The sequence below is a fragment of the Fusarium oxysporum genome, chromosome VII, assembly GCF_013085055.1.
Source record: "Fusarium oxysporum Fo47 chromosome VII, complete sequence".
NCBI lineage: Eukaryota > Fungi > Ascomycota > Sordariomycetes > Hypocreales > Nectriaceae > Fusarium > Fusarium oxysporum.
In genome coordinates, this window is record NC_072846.1 from 4,211,182 (window position 1) to 4,228,942 (window position 17,761).

Here is a 17,761-nt window from a genome sequence, read left to right on the forward strand (position 1 = left end):
CAGATGGATGTAGATGCGCAGGTAGTGGCCGAATCGTCGAGAAGTAGTGGTCAAGAAAGGTCGGCGCGACCGGGCGTTCGGCGCTGTGGTGTATGCGGAAAGACTGGGCATAATGCAAGGACCTGTCAGGTAGTGATTGAGACGTCTAGAGGAGAGTATAGCGAGTAGTTTTAATTAATTAGATAGCTTGTGGTGTTTTTATTTTAATTTTTACCTTAAGGGTATACAAGAAGTGGCCCACTTACTTGGATGGCCCACTTGCTTATCATACACGTTATATCTCTTTTATTTCTTATTTTCCTCTCTTTCTTACTTTTCTAACTGTACTTTTATAGGTCTCTTTTCTCCATTTTTATTTTCTCTCCCTTATCTTCATACCTCTCCACTCAGTCTTATAAGCTAGATCTTTAGTTAGAAGGAAACACCTGGGCAAAATAGCTTAGATAGTTAATACTAACCCTATCTCAACCCTAAGTTAATCAAAAATTGGATTATGTATCAAAACTCGAATTTTTGGTAATGTATCAGGTGGTTCTGGATAGTACGAAAAGAATTAGAAGCAAGGACAGTTAAACGCGCTGAACGCACTGACAGCTCTGACTAATGGATAATGCTATAAGCCATAAAAACGTTATCTGAGTGCCTGGGCGTTGCTTCACTCGGAGCTCAGAAATGAGGGCGAGGGTAGTTAAAAGAAGTCTATACGGTTGACGCGGACTAACACGACACGACATGGGGCATGTCATGACAGACGCAAATAGGCAAAGTTAGGAATGGGCCCCTTTTTGCCTTCCAACACCCTTGTTGGAAACGAAGTAACATAATTGGATCAAACTTGGAAATGGGGCCCGTTGCTGACCTTAATACTTGAGTAGGCAGCGCTCGAAGAACTTTGACACCTCAACGGTTTCCTCCAGAGCACTGATTTGGGCTACGTCTGTGAAAACCTCGGTTATTATCTCACAACAAATTGTATCTGTCGATATAGCTGGAGACTTACAGACATCTGGTCGCACGATAACGACTGCACCACGAGCTGCATCAATCCCGTACTTTGATAAGGCACGTCCACACCCAGCCATGTAAGGATTCTCCTCATCAATGAAAACTCTGTGGAGGCCTGAATGTGATTGAGTCAGTACATGCGACCAATGGCGATGTTTGAGACGTAAATATTGGCTCAGTACAAATAAGACACACTTACTCGTCATTCGGTACTTTCCAGACGTGGGGAGGAAGTATCTAGGAATCTCAGCCTCACTGAGGCTGCTTCGCTTGGTTTGTATGATTAGAGCAGGGTTGATAACTGAATCTGCCGCAATTTCCTCCCGTGTGACCATGCGAGCAACATTTTCGAGTGCTGATGCAACCTGATTTATAAGAATGATTAGCAAGTTTCTGTCTGGGAAATCGTCATCATGTACCTCGCTCAGTATCTCAGGCATGGGGCCCTCGCTAAGACGACTGCAGAAAACCAGGACATGCCATCGGCCGTCAGCTGGGAGAGCTTGATTCAGCTGCATAGGGCGTGCATCAGAGAACCGTACAACAGAATTGCTTGGAAATCGCATGCCGACTGTCAGGCCTGAAGCAAGGGCAGCATCAGAATTGGCGGGGCGTGTTAGGATGGATGGACTATATAACGTAGCCATTCCCGCGGTGTATCGTCCTGCCTGAACGAATTTATCCTGTAGCTTATCAGCTGTGACATCATTCTGCTCTCGCCAGGTTGTGGAAAAAAGCCTTGTAAAAGAACAATCGAAATCGATAAGCTGCTGTGCGGTTTGTTGACGTTCCAGAACGTATGTTTCAAGTACTTCCGGTGGAGCTCGACCGATTAGAACATGGGCCATCTTCCACCTGATATTAAAGTCATCTTGAAGACTTACGTTCATGCCCTGTCCGGCTTTTGGCGAGTGCGTATGATACGCGTCACCCGTCAAGAAGATACGGTTGTCTTCAGTGAGTTGATCTGCCTGGTGTTGTCCGATGACATAGGCGGACCATCATACAGTATGGGCAATGTCCATTTGATATGGTTCGAATATATGCTGGATCTTGTCAAGAAGATCCTGCTTGGTGACATCACGGGCGCTTTTTCCTGATAGCTCAATATAGAAACGAACAAGCTCATCACCTTCTCGAGGAATAATCATGAGATTGCCAGCCTTAGCGTTGACCAGAACCTTCTTGCGGATATCAGGAAAGTTCGTGATGGGGAAGGCATCCATGACGCCCCAAACAGAGTCGCTCGTGTCGCCAACCATGGCAAACCCCAGCGATTTGCGCACAGTGCTGTGGGCACCGTCGCAACCCTTCGCACGGAAGCAGACGGTTAGACAGTGTTCTCCACCGAACTGTGTACTTCAAGGGTAAGAAGCATTTTTGGGTGTTGACTTACAATAGCGTACTTAGCTCTGTATGTGTAAGGCTTGCCGTCGCGTAAGGCGACCACTTCAACAGGATATTCTTTATACAGCGCATCACCCGAAGTCGCGTCCACGATGCGTACACTGGTAACTGGACAGCCATACACAACTTCACTGCTTGCATCGCCCCTCAGTCGAGTCATTTCATCCATCATCAACTCGTTGATTCTAGCTTGGTTGAGAATAACATGAGGCTGGTGGCTCAAACCCACCTCAACATCAGGAGCGATGTGCGTTCTCTGCAGCTCTCCAGCATTGTCCAAGGACCAGAAAGCGACTTCCATGACGTGATATGATTCCTTGAGAAGGTCTTCGGCAATGCCTAGGTTCTCGAAAATCTCGACTGTGCGGCATTGGACCCCATCTGCTTGACCGATCTCCAAGGGCCCGGAACGTCGCTCCAGAACTTTGAAGTTGATGTTAAACCGCGCCAGCCAGATTGCAGTCGTAAGACCGGCTGAACCGCTGCCACAAATGACAACGTCCACGGTTTCAGATGCCATAGGGAGGGGTGTGGATTGATGGATCTCAAGGCGAAATAAACTCAACTTGGGAGAATGCCGCTGTTGTTCGTTTTGCTGTCAATTAACTTGTGCAGTCGGCCGCTAGATTCATAAGTCCATCCAAAACGGTGCTTGGTACAAATGTTAATGGTCAAACTGCGAAGCTTATAGTCGGTTCAAGTTTGAAGTTGGAAATGATTGAAACGATGTCTGTCCAGGCCAATATCCGGGTAATCGGACGTTTATCCCACTTCAGGACAAAGTTCAGGAATAATCTAAGGGCAGCCGAAACGTAGTTACCGGGCTTCCCTGCACCTATCTATCATCCCCGGCCTCTGTATCTTCCAGTCCATGGCCGCGTATGTACATGGTACAGAACGTTCCCGATATCCCCGAGACAGTCGGCACGTTAGCCTAAGGCTATCTCTACAGTCCTGGCCCTGTGGGGTTTCACTAGTAGACCCACTCCTAGAGGGGATCACTGTGTCTAGGGACGCTGTGTAGGGCCTCACTGATGACGTCAACTTCCACAGACCCTGCGGGGTTCTCGCTCAAACGGCCGTTGATATCCTCTCGATACCAGCCGTGTCTTCCAAGCCGGAGCGTGTCTTCTCTGGGGCAAGACGCACAATTTCATGGGACCAGTGCCAATTGGGTAGTCGTACAATTGAAAGAGCCGAATGCATGAAGAGTTAGATCAAAAAGCGGGACAACACAAGGTTGTCCGGTAGATTTACTTAAAGCGGAAGGCATTGAGGACAACAACTTTCTACGGAGTGGAGGAGTTAGATAGTTCGGCTGGATGGCGGAGCTCTAACCCAGGTTCGTTTTAGTAGTTGGTGTAAATGACATTATTTCTTGGTTTCCATATGTATGTATGTATGGACCAAGTTCTATATTGGTTCCTTATTCAATAAGGCGTCGTATGGATTATGGAGTATGGATAGAATGCCTGCCCCAACGGAATAGGGACAGCGCTGTTATAGTACATCCTCGCCGGTTTACACAGTCACTTATATCGCAAAAGCTTTCCCGGGCTCGAGCCCAGGCTTGCTAATCTCGACCTAAATCGCTAGATCTGGATATGGCTATGGCAATATGTGGTTAGACCCTTGCTATTCCGTACCCGAAGCAGATCCCAAACCTTGTGTAGGCTGTAGCTATTCCAGAGGGCAGTGGGTGCGTAAAACGTACCCGAGGTTTTCGATCTGGGATCTAAGTGGGGAAGCCGGGGCAATTTCTCGGCATCTACATGATGGTTTTTCTCCCGACTACCCGCTAACTCCGATGGCTATTCGTATCGGGCTCAAGCTATCGGTTGTTGTGCGGAACTCGGGCAACCATCCTTGACCATGGGGGGGCATCGTAACTTGCCGGTTTCCCCGGATTTGACGGCAGCCACATGCCACATTGTGGATGCAGAATATAATAAAGTCGCATTCCTCTACTTGAAAGTATAATACTCAGCCCTTCCAACAAGATAAGGCTCATCTTTCAATCACAGCTTATACTTCTTCAAGTTAGCAAGAACTGTTGTTCAACACTATGGGTGTATTGATCAATTCTCAAGTTCCGGGCCAGCATACGCAGGTCACCTTGCTGAGTTATAGCCTAGTGGTACTCGTCTTATTCTCAGTGAGTAATTCTGCACGGATATGTACCTGGGGATAAACTAAACCATAATCACGCAGATCCTAAGACAAGTCCTTCTTTTTTGGACTTCCAAAATTCGGCATATCCCGGGACCATTCTGGGCCACCATCTCGTCTTTTTGGCTCGTGTCCCAATGCCGTAAAACCCGTCGTTCAGAAGCGGTCATGGAGCAGCATGACAGGTACGGCAAATTTGTCAGGATTGCTCCTAATCATGTTTCTATCAATGACCCCGCTGCTGTTACTCAGATATATGGTCACAAGACCGGCTTTATGAAGAGCGAGTTCTATGACGCCTTCGTACAAGTCAGGCCAGTTCTTTTCAATGTTCGAGATGGAGCAATGCACACCAAAAAGAAGAAATACATGAAGTCAGCTTTTTCCGCAAGAGCGCTGACTGATTTTGAGCCTTATATGAACATTGAACTGCTGGCCTGGAAGCGTCAGCTACTGAGGCTCCATGAGGAGGCAGGGGGACATGTTGATTTTGTTTTGTGGAGTAAGGAAACCTTTCCTGTCATAATTGACTTGCGCCTTGGTTCATCACTAACGGTATGCTAGCAAATTATCTTGCCTTTGATGTCATCGGAAGTTTTTCTTTTGGCAGGCCGTTCGGCTTCATCGAGAAGGGGAACGACCCGTATAATCTAATCCATACTATCGATATGCGCGGAGAAACCCTCAACGCCCTTGGTTCTCTGACGCCTTGGCTGAGGCCATTGATGAAATACTATTTCCTGGATCCATTCTGGCCTTCGGGTTTAAGGGCTACTGCTAACTTGGAGAAAATTGGTCGTGAAGCATTCCTCCGACGGAAGCAAAGTGCGGAGGATCGTTGCGATCTTCTCAGCTATTTGTTCGCAGCAGCAGATGAAAAGAACGAGGATCCAATTGACGAGAATGAGATCATTGCGGAGTCGATCAGTTTCATCGTTGGAGGTAGCGATACCACGAGCAGCACCATGAGCAACTTTATTGACATGGTTTCTCGTAATCCCGCAATACAGTCGCAACTTCAGCAGGAACTTGATGAAACATTTCCAGGTCAACAAGCTGATGACTGGGTTCCCGAGGAGCGTGAGGTTTCCAAACTTCGATATCTGATTGCTGTTCTGCGAGAGGTAATGCGACTCCGACCAACGAGTGCCACTGGTCTAGAGCGAGTGACTCCCTCAGGGGGGAAAAGCGTGGCGGGAAAGTTTATACCGGAAAATGTAAGGGCAATTTGAGAAGCAGACCCGTGGCACATGCGCCAACCGTACTAATATCTTGGTAGACAATCGTCAGCGTGCCAACTTGCGGCGTGATGATGAATCCACGGATATTCGATCATCCCACGGAATTCATGCCTGACAGGTGGCTTGGAAAGGACTCTAGCAATCTTGTCGACAATTTCTTTCCTTTCTCTACCGGCCCTCGAGCCTGCATCGGAAGAAAGTGAGTGCTTTACAGCTTCAGGCGTGCTGCAACCATGGGCTAATATCAGTAGTTTCGCATGGATGGAGATTTTGAAAGTCATGGCATTATTATTCAAGCTCTTTGATGTTGAAAGACTGAACGATAAGCCAACTGTGATAAGGGAAGGGTTCTTCAACAAAGCTGCTGAGTGCGAAGTGAAAATACGAAGACGTCAGTGAGAAACTTATACAGTTCAAAAAAATAGCAGCTCTAAAGACAGTTAGCACTTGGAAGCTACATAAGCATACTTGTTGATTTATATAATCCTTGACCGCGGGTGAACAGAAGAGATTAATGGCAATGACCAATGTTAGTAACTGGGAAGATCCTAGACTGTCGCAGATTGAGCCCATCGGGAAGCAATAAAGCCATCAAGAATCGAATCGTCATTTGCAAACTACAAAAGTGCTTGATAAATTAACGCGAAGGACCAAACCTTGCTACTAAAGTAAACATACTAATCAAACTCGAAATATGAATTCATAATCTTCACATTGTCATCAAACTAATAAGACCGGGATCAACACCAACTATGTCTCCTAGTTCTTCAAGATTCTCTTCCCCCCACCACTGAGTTGAGCTCTCTAGAGGATCAATCATGCACGTTGATGCCGGTGCTACTGGCTCTTGTGGGTTGAACGATGTCCCAATAGCCACACCTTCGCTCGTGCCGAGGGAGGTCTTTGTTTCTAAGAGACTTGATGAGCTTCTGGCACAGAGCATGAACAACACAAAAGGCTTATTCTCAGAGTAATTTTTGTTAAAAGAAAGAATGAGAAATTAATTCAACAACAACGTCGCATACTGCAGTTTTTGACTGACCTGGTCTCAGACAGATTTTGACAATTTTTGTTAGAATCGCCAGCACTTGTCTAGCTGGCTTTGCATCCTTTCCAACTCTCTCAGTCACTTCAATAGCTCGTGTCAGCTCTGAGAAGAGCTTTGGATCTGCTCCAAGGTCAGCCGTGGGAGACGAGGTGTCGTGGCGCGTGTCGAGTGATAGTAGAATGCAGCCGAAGATGATAAGTGCGGCATTGAAAGCTAGCGACCTGTTTCAGTATCATTGACGCTGAGGAAACTTCCAACATTCATGCACACTCACTGAAATATACAGAGTACCACCAAGCCCCTAGAAGATCCACCGAATCAGCCATGCAATGGATGATGTCAATGATTTTTGTCGCAGAGTCCTGGCAGACCATGACGCTCGAGTTCCACGTTTCCTCCCTAAAGTTCTTCTCCCTGTTTCTTTCCAAGGAGCGAGTCCTTCTCTTCCACAGCAGATGACTCAGCACCGGACGGTGGAGCAGAATCCGTATGTTGAGATATCGCAGCTGAGTCACAACACTAAGGCGGGCAAATACCGGATGATAAGGTGGCTGGGGCCGTTCCCTCGACCCAGAGTTTACCCAAGGCTGTAGAAGTAGCTTCTCAGGCAGGCCCATTTTCCAACTGTTCAGGTCCTCTTCAATGAGGAACATGTCCTGCATCTGAACTCCACTCTCTTCTATAATTTCTTCATCCAAGTTCTGCCCATACAGTTTCTGAACAACCGTGCCCATAATCTTATAGAGCTTTCTGCCATGCGCTTACGTCAATAAGAAATGGCTTGCAAGCTCTAACTGTCGATAATTCCGAAGATGCACTTACAAGGTGGCAATGAAGAAACAGGACGTGTTGGTTTGTCGAGTCTCGTTGTACTTCCTTATCTGACCGGTCGTGTGTAAAAGGCTGTCCAGACTGGCATCAAGAGGAAGTTCAAGATTCATGTGTGCATCTTGAATGATAGGTGGCCGTCCTAATGTCATACTGAGGGTTCTACGGCATTTAAATAAGCCAAGTGAGGATTAGGTCGAAGAGGGCATAGAATACGTACCTATCCATCATGAAGCAGCCAAACCACAGTCGTTTACGAATCTCTCTCTCTAAACCTTGCAATTGATTTAATCTTGAAGGTGAGTGTAGGCCTAGTTTGAGTGCAACTTGCACTGCCAGGCCATGTAGAGTACATGCTTCTTCGGGACGCTGAGTACCTTGGCAGTACAAGCCCAGAAGAAGCAAAGATTGTACTGACGCAAGTCAGCAATTCTGGATGTTATAGGGAAGCAAAAATTCCTTTTCTTGTCACCTTGTTCCACATCATTTGACCCTCGTGTCCCGCTTGCCCGTGCAGCAAGTGCGCGGTGATAATAAATGTCAGCTTCAGTAGCACATTTTGTGATTGCCTCGCCTGGCATTGCACTAATATAAGTAGCAAACGCAAAGATTGCATTAAAAAGACACAGCAAAGAATGACGGATATTGGAAAATTGTTTGTCTTTGCAAGCATAATACGATGCTAAGACTTGTTCCTCGCTGATGAAAGGAAACATAGTTCCAGTGTCTGAGAAATAGAGCTCTATCAAGTAGACGGCTCGAGACTCGACAGGAAGCATTTGAGGACTGGTAGAGGTCGGGCTGGTGAGAGTTGACACGGCAGTAGTAGCAATGGGTGATTGCGAACGTGTGATAGACTCTTCGAGTATTGACTGATTCAGACCATCAAATGGTCTAGCAGTTCTGAAGGCAACTGACGTAGCCCTTGATACAATATTCAGCAGCCTTATGTTTGACGAAGGGCCTCCAAAAAATGCGCAGTGAGCTTCAAGAACATGGTGTCAGGCAATCCAACTCACCAAAAAATCGCGAATCCACATCACCGCTATGCATGGCGGCCAGGCCGTCGACGGTATCCACCTCCGTATTCTGAGCTTGGGCTTCATTCTTAGGTTCCAGAATAAATCTTTGAAGTATATCTTGTGTTTCCAGGAGACGCCCCTGCATTGGCCTGTCTCCAGTCGTCTCCTGGTTCCGCACTAATTGCTGGAGCGTCCTTTCAATGACTCTTAGACGTTCACCAAGATCACCTCGCACTCTCCTTAAAATAGTCAATAAACCTTTAAACCTTTAATGGCAGGGGCGCAGACAACTGACTTCTTTACGGGACCTTTTGGAAGAGGCCCCTCATACACACATGGAAAGCCTCCATCGGCACAAGAGGCACAAGATGGTCGGGCGCCATCACACTATTCAAGTTAGATGGTCGTGTGCATATTATTTTCCCCGTCACAGAACTTTACTCTTGATTTTCTGTGCCGACATGAAGTGCATGCGACTGCAATACGGCGTCGCTTAACAGCTGGCTGTTCGTCTCCCGTGGACCCTGGCGTTGATGGGGCAGGCAGAGGATGGGACATGGAATCGATAGTGGCCGTACTCTTGGGGGACATGAGTGGCACAACGGAACAGAAAATACAGCCCAAGACGACCACACTCCGGTCTTAAAGGGGCCAAGGAAATCTGAATAAATGGGAACCTAGACGAGCATCCGTAGGTCCACCCAATGTTTCCGATCCTTGCTAACACTACTCCAAACTAGAGTTGGTTTGAACTTACTCCGCTTTCACATTTTCAGGAGGTGGAGAACAACCCAGTTCTGACAAGGGTTACAAGTCTACAGTACTACCGGCACTGTACGTAGTCAGCGGGGGTGTCCGTACCTCGGCGCTAGTTCGTGACTATTATTCTCCCGTAACCATTTGCACCCACCACAAATGAAAATAAGGTAATGCTCATTCAACCAGATGTAAGACCGGCGGGGCTAGGAAGGCCATTCATAACTGTTGAGATATAGTCGCGTTGAGAAACAGCATCCTGTTGAGTATCGACACCTCCAAGCTGCACCAAGGCTGTGATAACCTGGGTTGAGTATGGAGATCTTCTTCCAGTGCTACAACGCTCGCGAAACGAAGTTTAATCCACTAGTAAATTGACTCGTAAGCTGGCAAGTAGCGAAGTTCAGGGTCTCCTGTAACCTCTGGGTAAGTTCCGCATGATAAGGATAGCGGTACGGTTACAGCCATATTTCTTCTTGTCACGCGCTAATAGACCCGAATAAGTGCATGGCTTCGATCTGTCATGAAATGCACTGGGGGATGCACCACAAACATTGCAGGACTTGGAACTGGCCGTAGATCCAAACGAACCTCCAAGTGAAGAACTAGTTAAAAGTGCGTTGTTGTTTTGAACTATACTAGCTCATTTGCAGCGTCATAAACAACCTCTCCTTCGAACCAAGTCTTCAGCACCTTTGCGTTCTGGAAATCTCCATGAGTGAGATCTCTGTCGACGCATATAAAGCTTGCAACTTTGCCGGCCTCAATTGATCCAGCTTCCTGAAAAGATACAAGTTAGTCCACCAGGTCAAGGTTGTGGCGAAGTAACTGTCTTACCTTTTCTCTTCTAGTCGCTACAGCACCTGCTAAAGTGATCATTTCCAAGACCTTCTCTGCACCAATCTTCTTTACCAAAATCGCCGTATTACGGAACATAGGGAGTTCCAATCCATGGGCCCAGTCACTTCCAATAGTTATATGCGCCTCTTCTGCGAGCATTCGCTCAAAATCGTACTGAAACAAGCGCATGTTTTCAGATTGGGAAGTATCGAAGAATCCAGAAGGGGACATCTCGGCAGTGATATTCAGTCTTTTGAATCTCTTATAATCCTCTGGAAATGCCAGTGCAAGTCAGTAATTAGAAAGAAATGACGTCCATCATTGAAGGAATACAACCAACCTGGAAGAACTCGAGTGCAGTGTGCAACCTCATGGCGAGGGCCGCCCGGTTGCTTTTCACGAACGCTCTTGAAAGCGTCAAGTGCCGTCCTCGCACCACCGTAGCCCATGCAGTGAATCTTGCAAGTCATCCCTCTGGCATCGAATCTCTGCACGAGCTCGGCAGCATTTGGTAGAAGAATCTTGCTCTGGTCCGGCATGCCATTATCATCGACATCAGAGTGACTCATCAGGCTCGGCGCGCAGGCCCCGTCCATCATCATCTTGACAAACCTAGTATCGACATGTCGGCTCTGATACTTATCAGCGTTCAAGATGAGCTTATCCGCCGGCACTTGAATTTCTCCTGTAAGCCATTCATTTTTGTATAGGCAGTGAGTGGCAAACTGCATCTTAAGGTTTCCCTCTGCCTCAAGCTCACTGAGAGCTGTGAGGAACATTTCCGTAGACGACGCATCCTGACAAGAGGTAACTCCATGACGATGCATCTCGACGATTGCACGCTTGACGACTCTCTTGATATGCGCTTTGGCTGGTTTAGGCAGAGCTGCCATTAGGCGGTTCCCTGCTTGATCTTTCAGCTCTCCCGTGAGGCTCCCGTCTGGCCTGAGCTCATGCTTCCCTCCAATAGGGTCTACCTCACCTTGTTCGACATCATAACCAGCGCGTCGGAGAGCAGCCGTATTAGTGTACCAATCGTGGCAACCCACACCCAGGAGGACCACAGGGGTATCCGGGTAATCTTTGTCGAGGAGGCTGCGATCAAAATTCTCGAACCCAAAACCAGCACCTCCAAAGATCCAATCTTCATAAACATGACTGTAGGCGCAAGAGCATGCGGCCTTTTTGATACGCTCGACGACATTATCTCTGGTAACATCATATCCGGTCTGAGCCCAATTCAACAAACCGGAGCCTGACACGATGGTATGCACATGGGCATCATGGATTCCAGGCATAACAAATCTGCCTTTCAGATTGTATACCACCATCGAGGCTGCCTTAGCAGCAGCAACGATCTCGCGTGTATTGCCGACGGCGCTGAATATTCCATTGGAATCCACGATAAAAGCTTCGGCCCATGGCAGGGTCTTGTTGACAGTATAAACCCGGCCATTTATGTAGGCAACCGAGTTGTGAGCAGCGTTAAGCAAGTCTTTGTCCGACATGATAGTAAGAAGATGTCTAGTGAGTGGGGAAAGTCACTATGATGGGCGTCATCGAGGCAAGTTCAGCGCTGATGAACTATGTTTTAAATACGCCGTCTTTACTGTGCTCATCCACTCTATTGTCGTCACGTCTCTCCAATAAATAGGTTGATTACCAATCGCGGCGCAATAAGAGTATTAACGTGGATGGTAAACATGCAATTTACGCTCACAGGACCCAGCTCATCTGGCCTAGTGGGGAGTACTACGTACATACAGTATTATCTCGGCTTTAGGGCGGGAAAACTACCTAAAGCGACTAGTCCAAGGCAGCTCGTCGGGGTAGGACCTGGGGTAAATCATATTATCATAAGATAGAAAAGGCCCATGGGAATAGATTTGCCATGGCTCTTCGGGCTTGCCAAAGTTGCTGCGCTACACTGCGGCTACGGAAAACATCTGCTCAACAGCTAATCATTTTTCCGGCCACACACCCCCTACCCGACTACTAAGTAGTAGGTGGTTGCCAGTCCTTGTGACGTGGTCCGAGTCATGAAGCCCCGCCTCGAGGTCTTTACCAAAAAGGAAAATGTACCGCCCTTGTAGTACCGTATGAATTCACGAAATTGAGTAGCGCCTGTGGATACTTTTTGCTTGAGTTCTGAAAGGCCGATTGGTTTAGCTGTAAATAAAGATCTGACATTTCGCCATTGGTCAAATGGGCATATTAGCTTGGATCCCCAGGCACTACCGGTACTCAATGTTGTGAGTTTATACGGTAGTAGTGTTCATTACACCCAAGAGAGCTGATCTTATAGGGCCAATAGCTACGCTAAACTATTTACACCTCTCCACTATCCCAGCCGGAACACCCAAGAGAATCTCACTCTTTTTGACAGCTCGTCTCTTTTCTAGCCCCGCTTACTTAACTCTGTTCGACAGGCCTGCTTAAAGACCAATTTATCCAAATATAGTATCCAGCACCTGTGCTAACCCGTAGCGCTGTAGAACTGCTTCCTTACTGGCTACCTGTTTCCAGCAGCGTGGAAATCTCATGAGTTGATCTCATATCTAATTTCTGGGGGAACTCGAAAAAAAAGAAAGAAAGAAAATTAGTGATAGCTTGGAGTATCATCTATTCATCGTATCGCCCATCTTCTTGACCTTCTCGTCTTGGCCCTGTATGAGCTTCAGCGTGTCGGATTTAGTTGTATAATTTGACTGGCCTTCTTCCGTGGAAGTTCAGGAGAAACGTACCAGGGCCGTGCGCAAACTCATCCAGTCTATTGCCGTTTCCAAGCTGGCTTAGCAAGGTACTGCGTAAGCTCCGAGACCATTCGGATAATAAAATTCGCTTCGGGATAAGACACTCCCTGGGATTTGCCTTTACAGCCATTCAATACAGTCGAAGTTACCGGTGCTTCCGACCAGCTAGAATACTTAAGGATGCAACAAAGGCCTTGGATCCGCAGAAGACGCGCAACCATCTTTTTGTTATGCACCCTACGATATTCTGTTATCTGTAGTTTCTTGAAAAGACTATCCTGTCTGCTTTTAGACCATCGCAATGGCATCTATCAACGTCGGCATTTTGGTCTATGACTACCAGGCTATTGATGTCGTTGGCCCAGTTGACCTACTCCACTCGGCCAATTCTGGATTCCTGGAAGTGTCCAAAGTGTTTGGCCCTATCGATGATGACGCTATTTCCCGGGCTCCAAACTTCATTTTTCATCATGTTGGCATCACGAAAGAACCATTCCACCTTTTCACCAGCGCTATTACCCTTACCCCGACCACGACGGTGGATGAGTGCCCCGAGCTGGATATCATCCTGTTAGGAGGTCCTAATCCTGTAGGCTTTGAGCTGCACCAGAAGTACGTTGACTTCATCCGTCAACATATCAATGCTGGAAAGTTGCTCTTTACGACTTGCACTGGCTCAGCAGTACTGGCCTCTACGGGTCTTCTAGATGGAAAGAACGCAACTATCAACCACGCCGAGTATCAATGGGCCAAGGAGAATTATCCTGAAGTCAACTGGACTAAGGAAAGAAAATGGGTCGTCGACGGAAATATCTGGACTGGAGCTGGTGCTGTGGCGGGAATGGATATGCTGGCGCATTGGCTCAAGGAGAAATTCGGACAAGACATACTCACCTATGCTGCCCGGAATCTAGACTACGAGCCTCGAGGCGTCGACGGTGCGACACCTATGATCCCTAAGAGATACGACGAGAGTGGAAAGCAGCTTAGCACCCATGAGTTTTTTTATCATTAGGCTCTATGTTAAAGTTAATTACACAAGTTCCACTCAAGCTTGAAACTTAGATTACACAAAGAGATTACATGTCCAATGCCTATAAAGATTGATATTCTGTTAGTAAAAGAACAGGCCATACTGTAACAATTACAACTAATTTCTACCTAATGCCAGATTTTGTAGCTCATGTATCTCTGTTTTCACGATCCTTAATCTTGGGTTCGAATATCAAAATGCTTGCCTTGTGCTCCTTGTCTAGTTTCCACGGGTAAAATGTTATAACTGATGGTATTTATATGTTTGCGGAAACCCGAGAGCCTTCATAACGGATGGCAGAGGACTACCATCGCCTCCGCAATACAACTCTGGGAGAACGCGGAACCAGGAGCTGCAAATTAGAGACTGTGGTACTGCTGACTGGTTCTGATAAGGGGGTTGCCTCACTTGAAAATGCAAGGTTCTGGACGCAGAACGGAACGATATTGCACGGCGGCCAGCTAATCAGTCGTGTAATATTCAGATTGGGGGGGGGGGGGGGTTACTATGTGTCCTTGAGCCATGTTCTTACGATGATCCAGCTGATGCCCCTGAGCGCCCTGGCCTCGCTGCTCCGCAATTAGCGGCCGCAATACCAGCGGGTCACGTAAGACAAGGTTTGCCTAGAAGCCTAGACATGTTTAGCCCCTGAGGAGGCATTCAGAGCACATAGGCAACTGTCCATCACACTGATAAGTCTGTCGATTGGGAGCGCACCACTTGACAGTCTTGTCTACTTGCAGCTAACTTTTTCTATCTGCATATATAGCATACGGTCACTTTCCCTCTCTCTATCTTTGCACCTATCGATGTTAATAGAGGATACAGCTTGGGATATCAGTTGCATAGATATTTGATGGAGCACGTTTACTCTCGTAGCATAATTAGTAATCTAAATTATGTCAGGTTTACACCCGACGTCTCATACCTCCTCCCCACAACTTCGCCTGTCGACGCTAACCCCGTTTCGGTAACATTATCCGCCAAGCCGTAGCTGAATAATGCCTCTTAAAAAACTTATGTCAGTGTTTGATCTCCTGGAATGGTCTGGACTCGCGGGGTAATACATAAACGCATTATTAGCGGAAATCCTGCAAATCTTTGCCAGTCCGGGTTATGTTTATAGTGTTAATTCAGGTCCGACCCAACCATTTACAGAGCTCTTCGGCTGACAGCCCAACAAAGCTCCTTGTGGCACTTAGCAAAGTTACTGCGGCAGCAAGGGTACATGCTCAAGTTTACAAATAATGAGGGCCAAAAGTCCCCCAACAAACCGCAAGGGTCAAAGTCTGGTCAAGGAGGCGTGGCCGACCCATACAAACAGAAGCAAGAGAAATTAGGCACATTTTGTCTGTATCACTTATTGTCGCACTGAGCGTGCTTAAAGGGTTAAAGTGAATGTGTTGAGCAGCAGCAAAAATGTGTTGATTGATTGTTCTAAGTTCTCTTGTTCGGGGTGTTCCATTCCGCAGAGTTAAGGTATACAGCTAGATTACTAATGCAGTTGTTTCTGTCAGACATTACGTGTATTCGGTCCATTGATGTGAATTGGTGTATTCATGTTGTGTTCTGTTGAAATCTACCCCTTAGAGGTTTTACCATTTCGGCTGTAATCTTAAAGTATCCCTGCTTGCACGTGAGGCCCCAGCACCTGTTCAACAGTTTCATGAGGCCGTGAAGATCATGCCTACCCTGCGACACTTATTCTTATGAAGCAGCACATTGACCTCTATGTGTAAATGTAGTGTCACGCTTACGTCATCCCAAGGGTTAAACTAGTCTAGCTAAAATTACGCGCCAAAAGTCTCTGAACGCCCACCCTGTAACAACTCAAATCATTTGACAGCGATAACTTCACTTATACAGATTCCGGTTCATTAAAATCCAAATAATATAAATTATGTATCAAAATGAAGCCCTAATCTTTCTCTTTAATATTTTATATACCATCTTTGCGCGCGAATGTCTGCGTCGAGTCGACGGGCAAGTGTGTCAATCAGGGCATTAATCTGTTGGATTGTATTTGCTGCCCACGCCAACTTGATGCATTTTATGAACTTTGACCCATCAATCTCGTTGTTTCAAGGAGATCTAGATGAGGGAACGTCTTTCTGATGTTAAGTTTTAATTGCTTCCAAATATACTCAATTGGGTTGAGATCTGGGGAATGTGCCGGCCAGTCAATCCATCCAATCGAGTGGGAAAGCAGCTATTCAGTTGTTAACTCAGACGTATGAATTCTTGCGTTGTCTTGCTGGAAATTCCTTGTGCCGTCGTATATAGGAAGTAAACTTTCTAATAAAGCCTGTTGATAGCTCTTAGAAGTGTATCCTTTCGTTTTGGCGGTTTGACCGCGGATCATAATGATGATATCAGATTTTCGTCCTCTCCAGATTGCTCCCCAAACCATGATCGATAATCGGAACTTCCCATGAACTGTAATATTGACCAATTCCTTCATACACTTCTTATGAGGCTTCCGGAAGATCTAGCCACGTTTATAATTCGGTTGGGATTGAACTGACGATTCGGCAGAGAAAATGGTCTGAAGGTGTCGTTAGGCAGGTAAAAGGTTCCTGAGCGGCATCTATACCCAAACTTCAAACCGATATACCTCCAATAATTCTTCAATATCCTCCCAAGCTTGACACCATAATAGTCGCTGACGAGCTGTTGCTTTTGGTAGTGGTATCCGCTGCATAGCTCTCCATTTGCGCCCGTAATAGTATCGGATAACTCGGCGTATCGTTGTTCGTGAGATGGGAGCACCTAGATAGTTGACAAGTGATTCATATGTGACCTTGCGGTCGCGTTTAAGTGTAAGTATAACGTACCGAATCTGCTGAACTGTGAGTTTCTTTGGACGCCTGGATGGGGTTTTTTTATCCAAAGTTCGTAGAGTTTTCCAGCGTTGAAAGATATTAAAGACGGTGCCCGGTGAACACTTTGCCGCGGAGGCGACATCCCGATCTGACGATCCTGTCTCTACCGCGCTAACGATAAGAGCTCTAATAACCTCGTTATGTTCATGATTTGGCTGTCGATTGGCGCATAATACAGATAAAATTCCGTCGTTTTTAGACATTATTTACTATTATTGTGGACGGAAGAAGAAGCAGGATGCGTCCTGAGGTAATGTGGTTGATTACACGTTGGCGGGGCAGCGTTCAGAGACTTTTGGACACTAATTTTAGTTTCGTGTTAGCCGGTTGTGGGGCGTGATTCTGAATGTTGTGAAGTGTGTCACGTCTCTTGAAGCTATATTGATGGTCAGTAAGCTACAGTCGAGGAAATTGGAACTAGAGGTGGTCTATACACTTGTAGATGGTCACATCATAATCAAGGCGATCACTGAGTGAGCGTTGGTAATAATAGCCGTGGTCTCATTCTGCTCACAGTATCCACTTGATTTGTTGAGTTCGTCGTGATCAGGCTGTGATGGGTTAGAAACCGGGGGATACGCGCAACATAACCGCGACGGTCGTATAAAACATACAATGTCTGAGAATTTGTCCGTCTGCCGAGGCCAGCCTGCGATTGGCCATGGAAGGATCTGTAACACCAGGCAGTTAAGGGAGATGCAACTGTACGCATGAGGACTAATTTAGCCAGTTCACCATACCGCATACACTCTGTATATCCAGATGCAAAGATGGAGA

At 46.7% G+C, this 17,761-nt stretch overlaps 5 protein-coding genes across 5 annotated transcripts; 2 read left to right on the top strand and 3 right to left on the bottom strand.

The window, feature by feature from the left end:
- Positions 1 to 860: 860 nt before the first annotated feature.
- FOBCDRAFT_242231 (FAD binding domain-containing protein) lies at positions 861 to 2,932 on the bottom strand (the record flags this gene model as incomplete). The annotated part of the gene is made up of 6 exons (XM_059610463.1): positions 861 to 937; positions 968 to 1,120; positions 1,205 to 1,402; positions 1,463 to 1,976; positions 2,013 to 2,315; positions 2,402 to 2,932. 6 exons carry the CDS (start codon positions 2,930 to 2,932, stop codon positions 861 to 863), a joined length of 1,776 nt encoding a protein of 591 aa, XP_059465521.1.
- Positions 2,933 to 4,477: 1,545 nt separating this feature from the next.
- FOBCDRAFT_242232 (cytochrome P450) lies at positions 4,478 to 6,221 on the top strand (the record flags this gene model as incomplete). Its single annotated transcript, XM_054706344.2, has 5 exons — positions 4,478 to 4,567; positions 4,624 to 5,083; positions 5,146 to 5,798; positions 5,861 to 6,021; positions 6,074 to 6,221. 5 exons carry the CDS (start codon positions 4,478 to 4,480, stop codon positions 6,219 to 6,221), a joined length of 1,512 nt encoding a protein of 503 aa, XP_054562319.2.
- A 310-nt stretch (positions 6,222 to 6,531) lies between these two features.
- Positions 6,532 to 9,316, bottom strand: FOBCDRAFT_262866 (transcriptional regulatory protein GAL4; the record flags this gene model as incomplete). The annotated part of the gene is made up of 9 exons (XM_059611318.1): positions 9,162 to 9,316; positions 9,016 to 9,107; positions 8,718 to 8,959; positions 8,171 to 8,683; positions 7,919 to 8,111; positions 7,693 to 7,860; positions 7,145 to 7,620; positions 6,865 to 7,083; positions 6,532 to 6,731 (listed from the first exon to the last, which is right to left on the bottom strand). The coding sequence occupies exons 1-9, from the start codon at positions 9,309 to 9,311 to the stop codon at positions 6,532 to 6,534; spliced, it is 2,253 nt and encodes a 750-aa protein (XP_059467694.1). The 5' UTR covers positions 9,312 to 9,316.
- A 793-nt stretch (positions 9,317 to 10,109) lies between these two features.
- FOBCDRAFT_186938 (amidohydrolase family-domain-containing protein) lies at positions 10,110 to 11,824 on the bottom strand (the record flags this gene model as incomplete). The annotated part of the gene is made up of 4 exons (XM_059608642.1): positions 10,110 to 10,256; positions 10,314 to 10,588; positions 10,657 to 11,460; positions 11,509 to 11,824. 4 exons carry the CDS (start codon positions 11,822 to 11,824, stop codon positions 10,110 to 10,112), a joined length of 1,542 nt encoding a protein of 513 aa, XP_059465522.1.
- Positions 11,825 to 13,290: 1,466 nt separating this feature from the next.
- On the top strand, positions 13,291 to 14,164 carry FOBCDRAFT_228590 (class I glutamine amidotransferase-like protein). Its single transcript, XM_054706346.2, has one exon. It carries the CDS (start codon positions 13,371 to 13,373, stop codon positions 14,082 to 14,084), a length of 714 nt encoding a protein of 237 aa, XP_054562321.1. The 5' UTR covers positions 13,291 to 13,370; the 3' UTR covers positions 14,085 to 14,164.
- Positions 14,165 to 17,761: the final 3,597 nt, after the last annotated feature.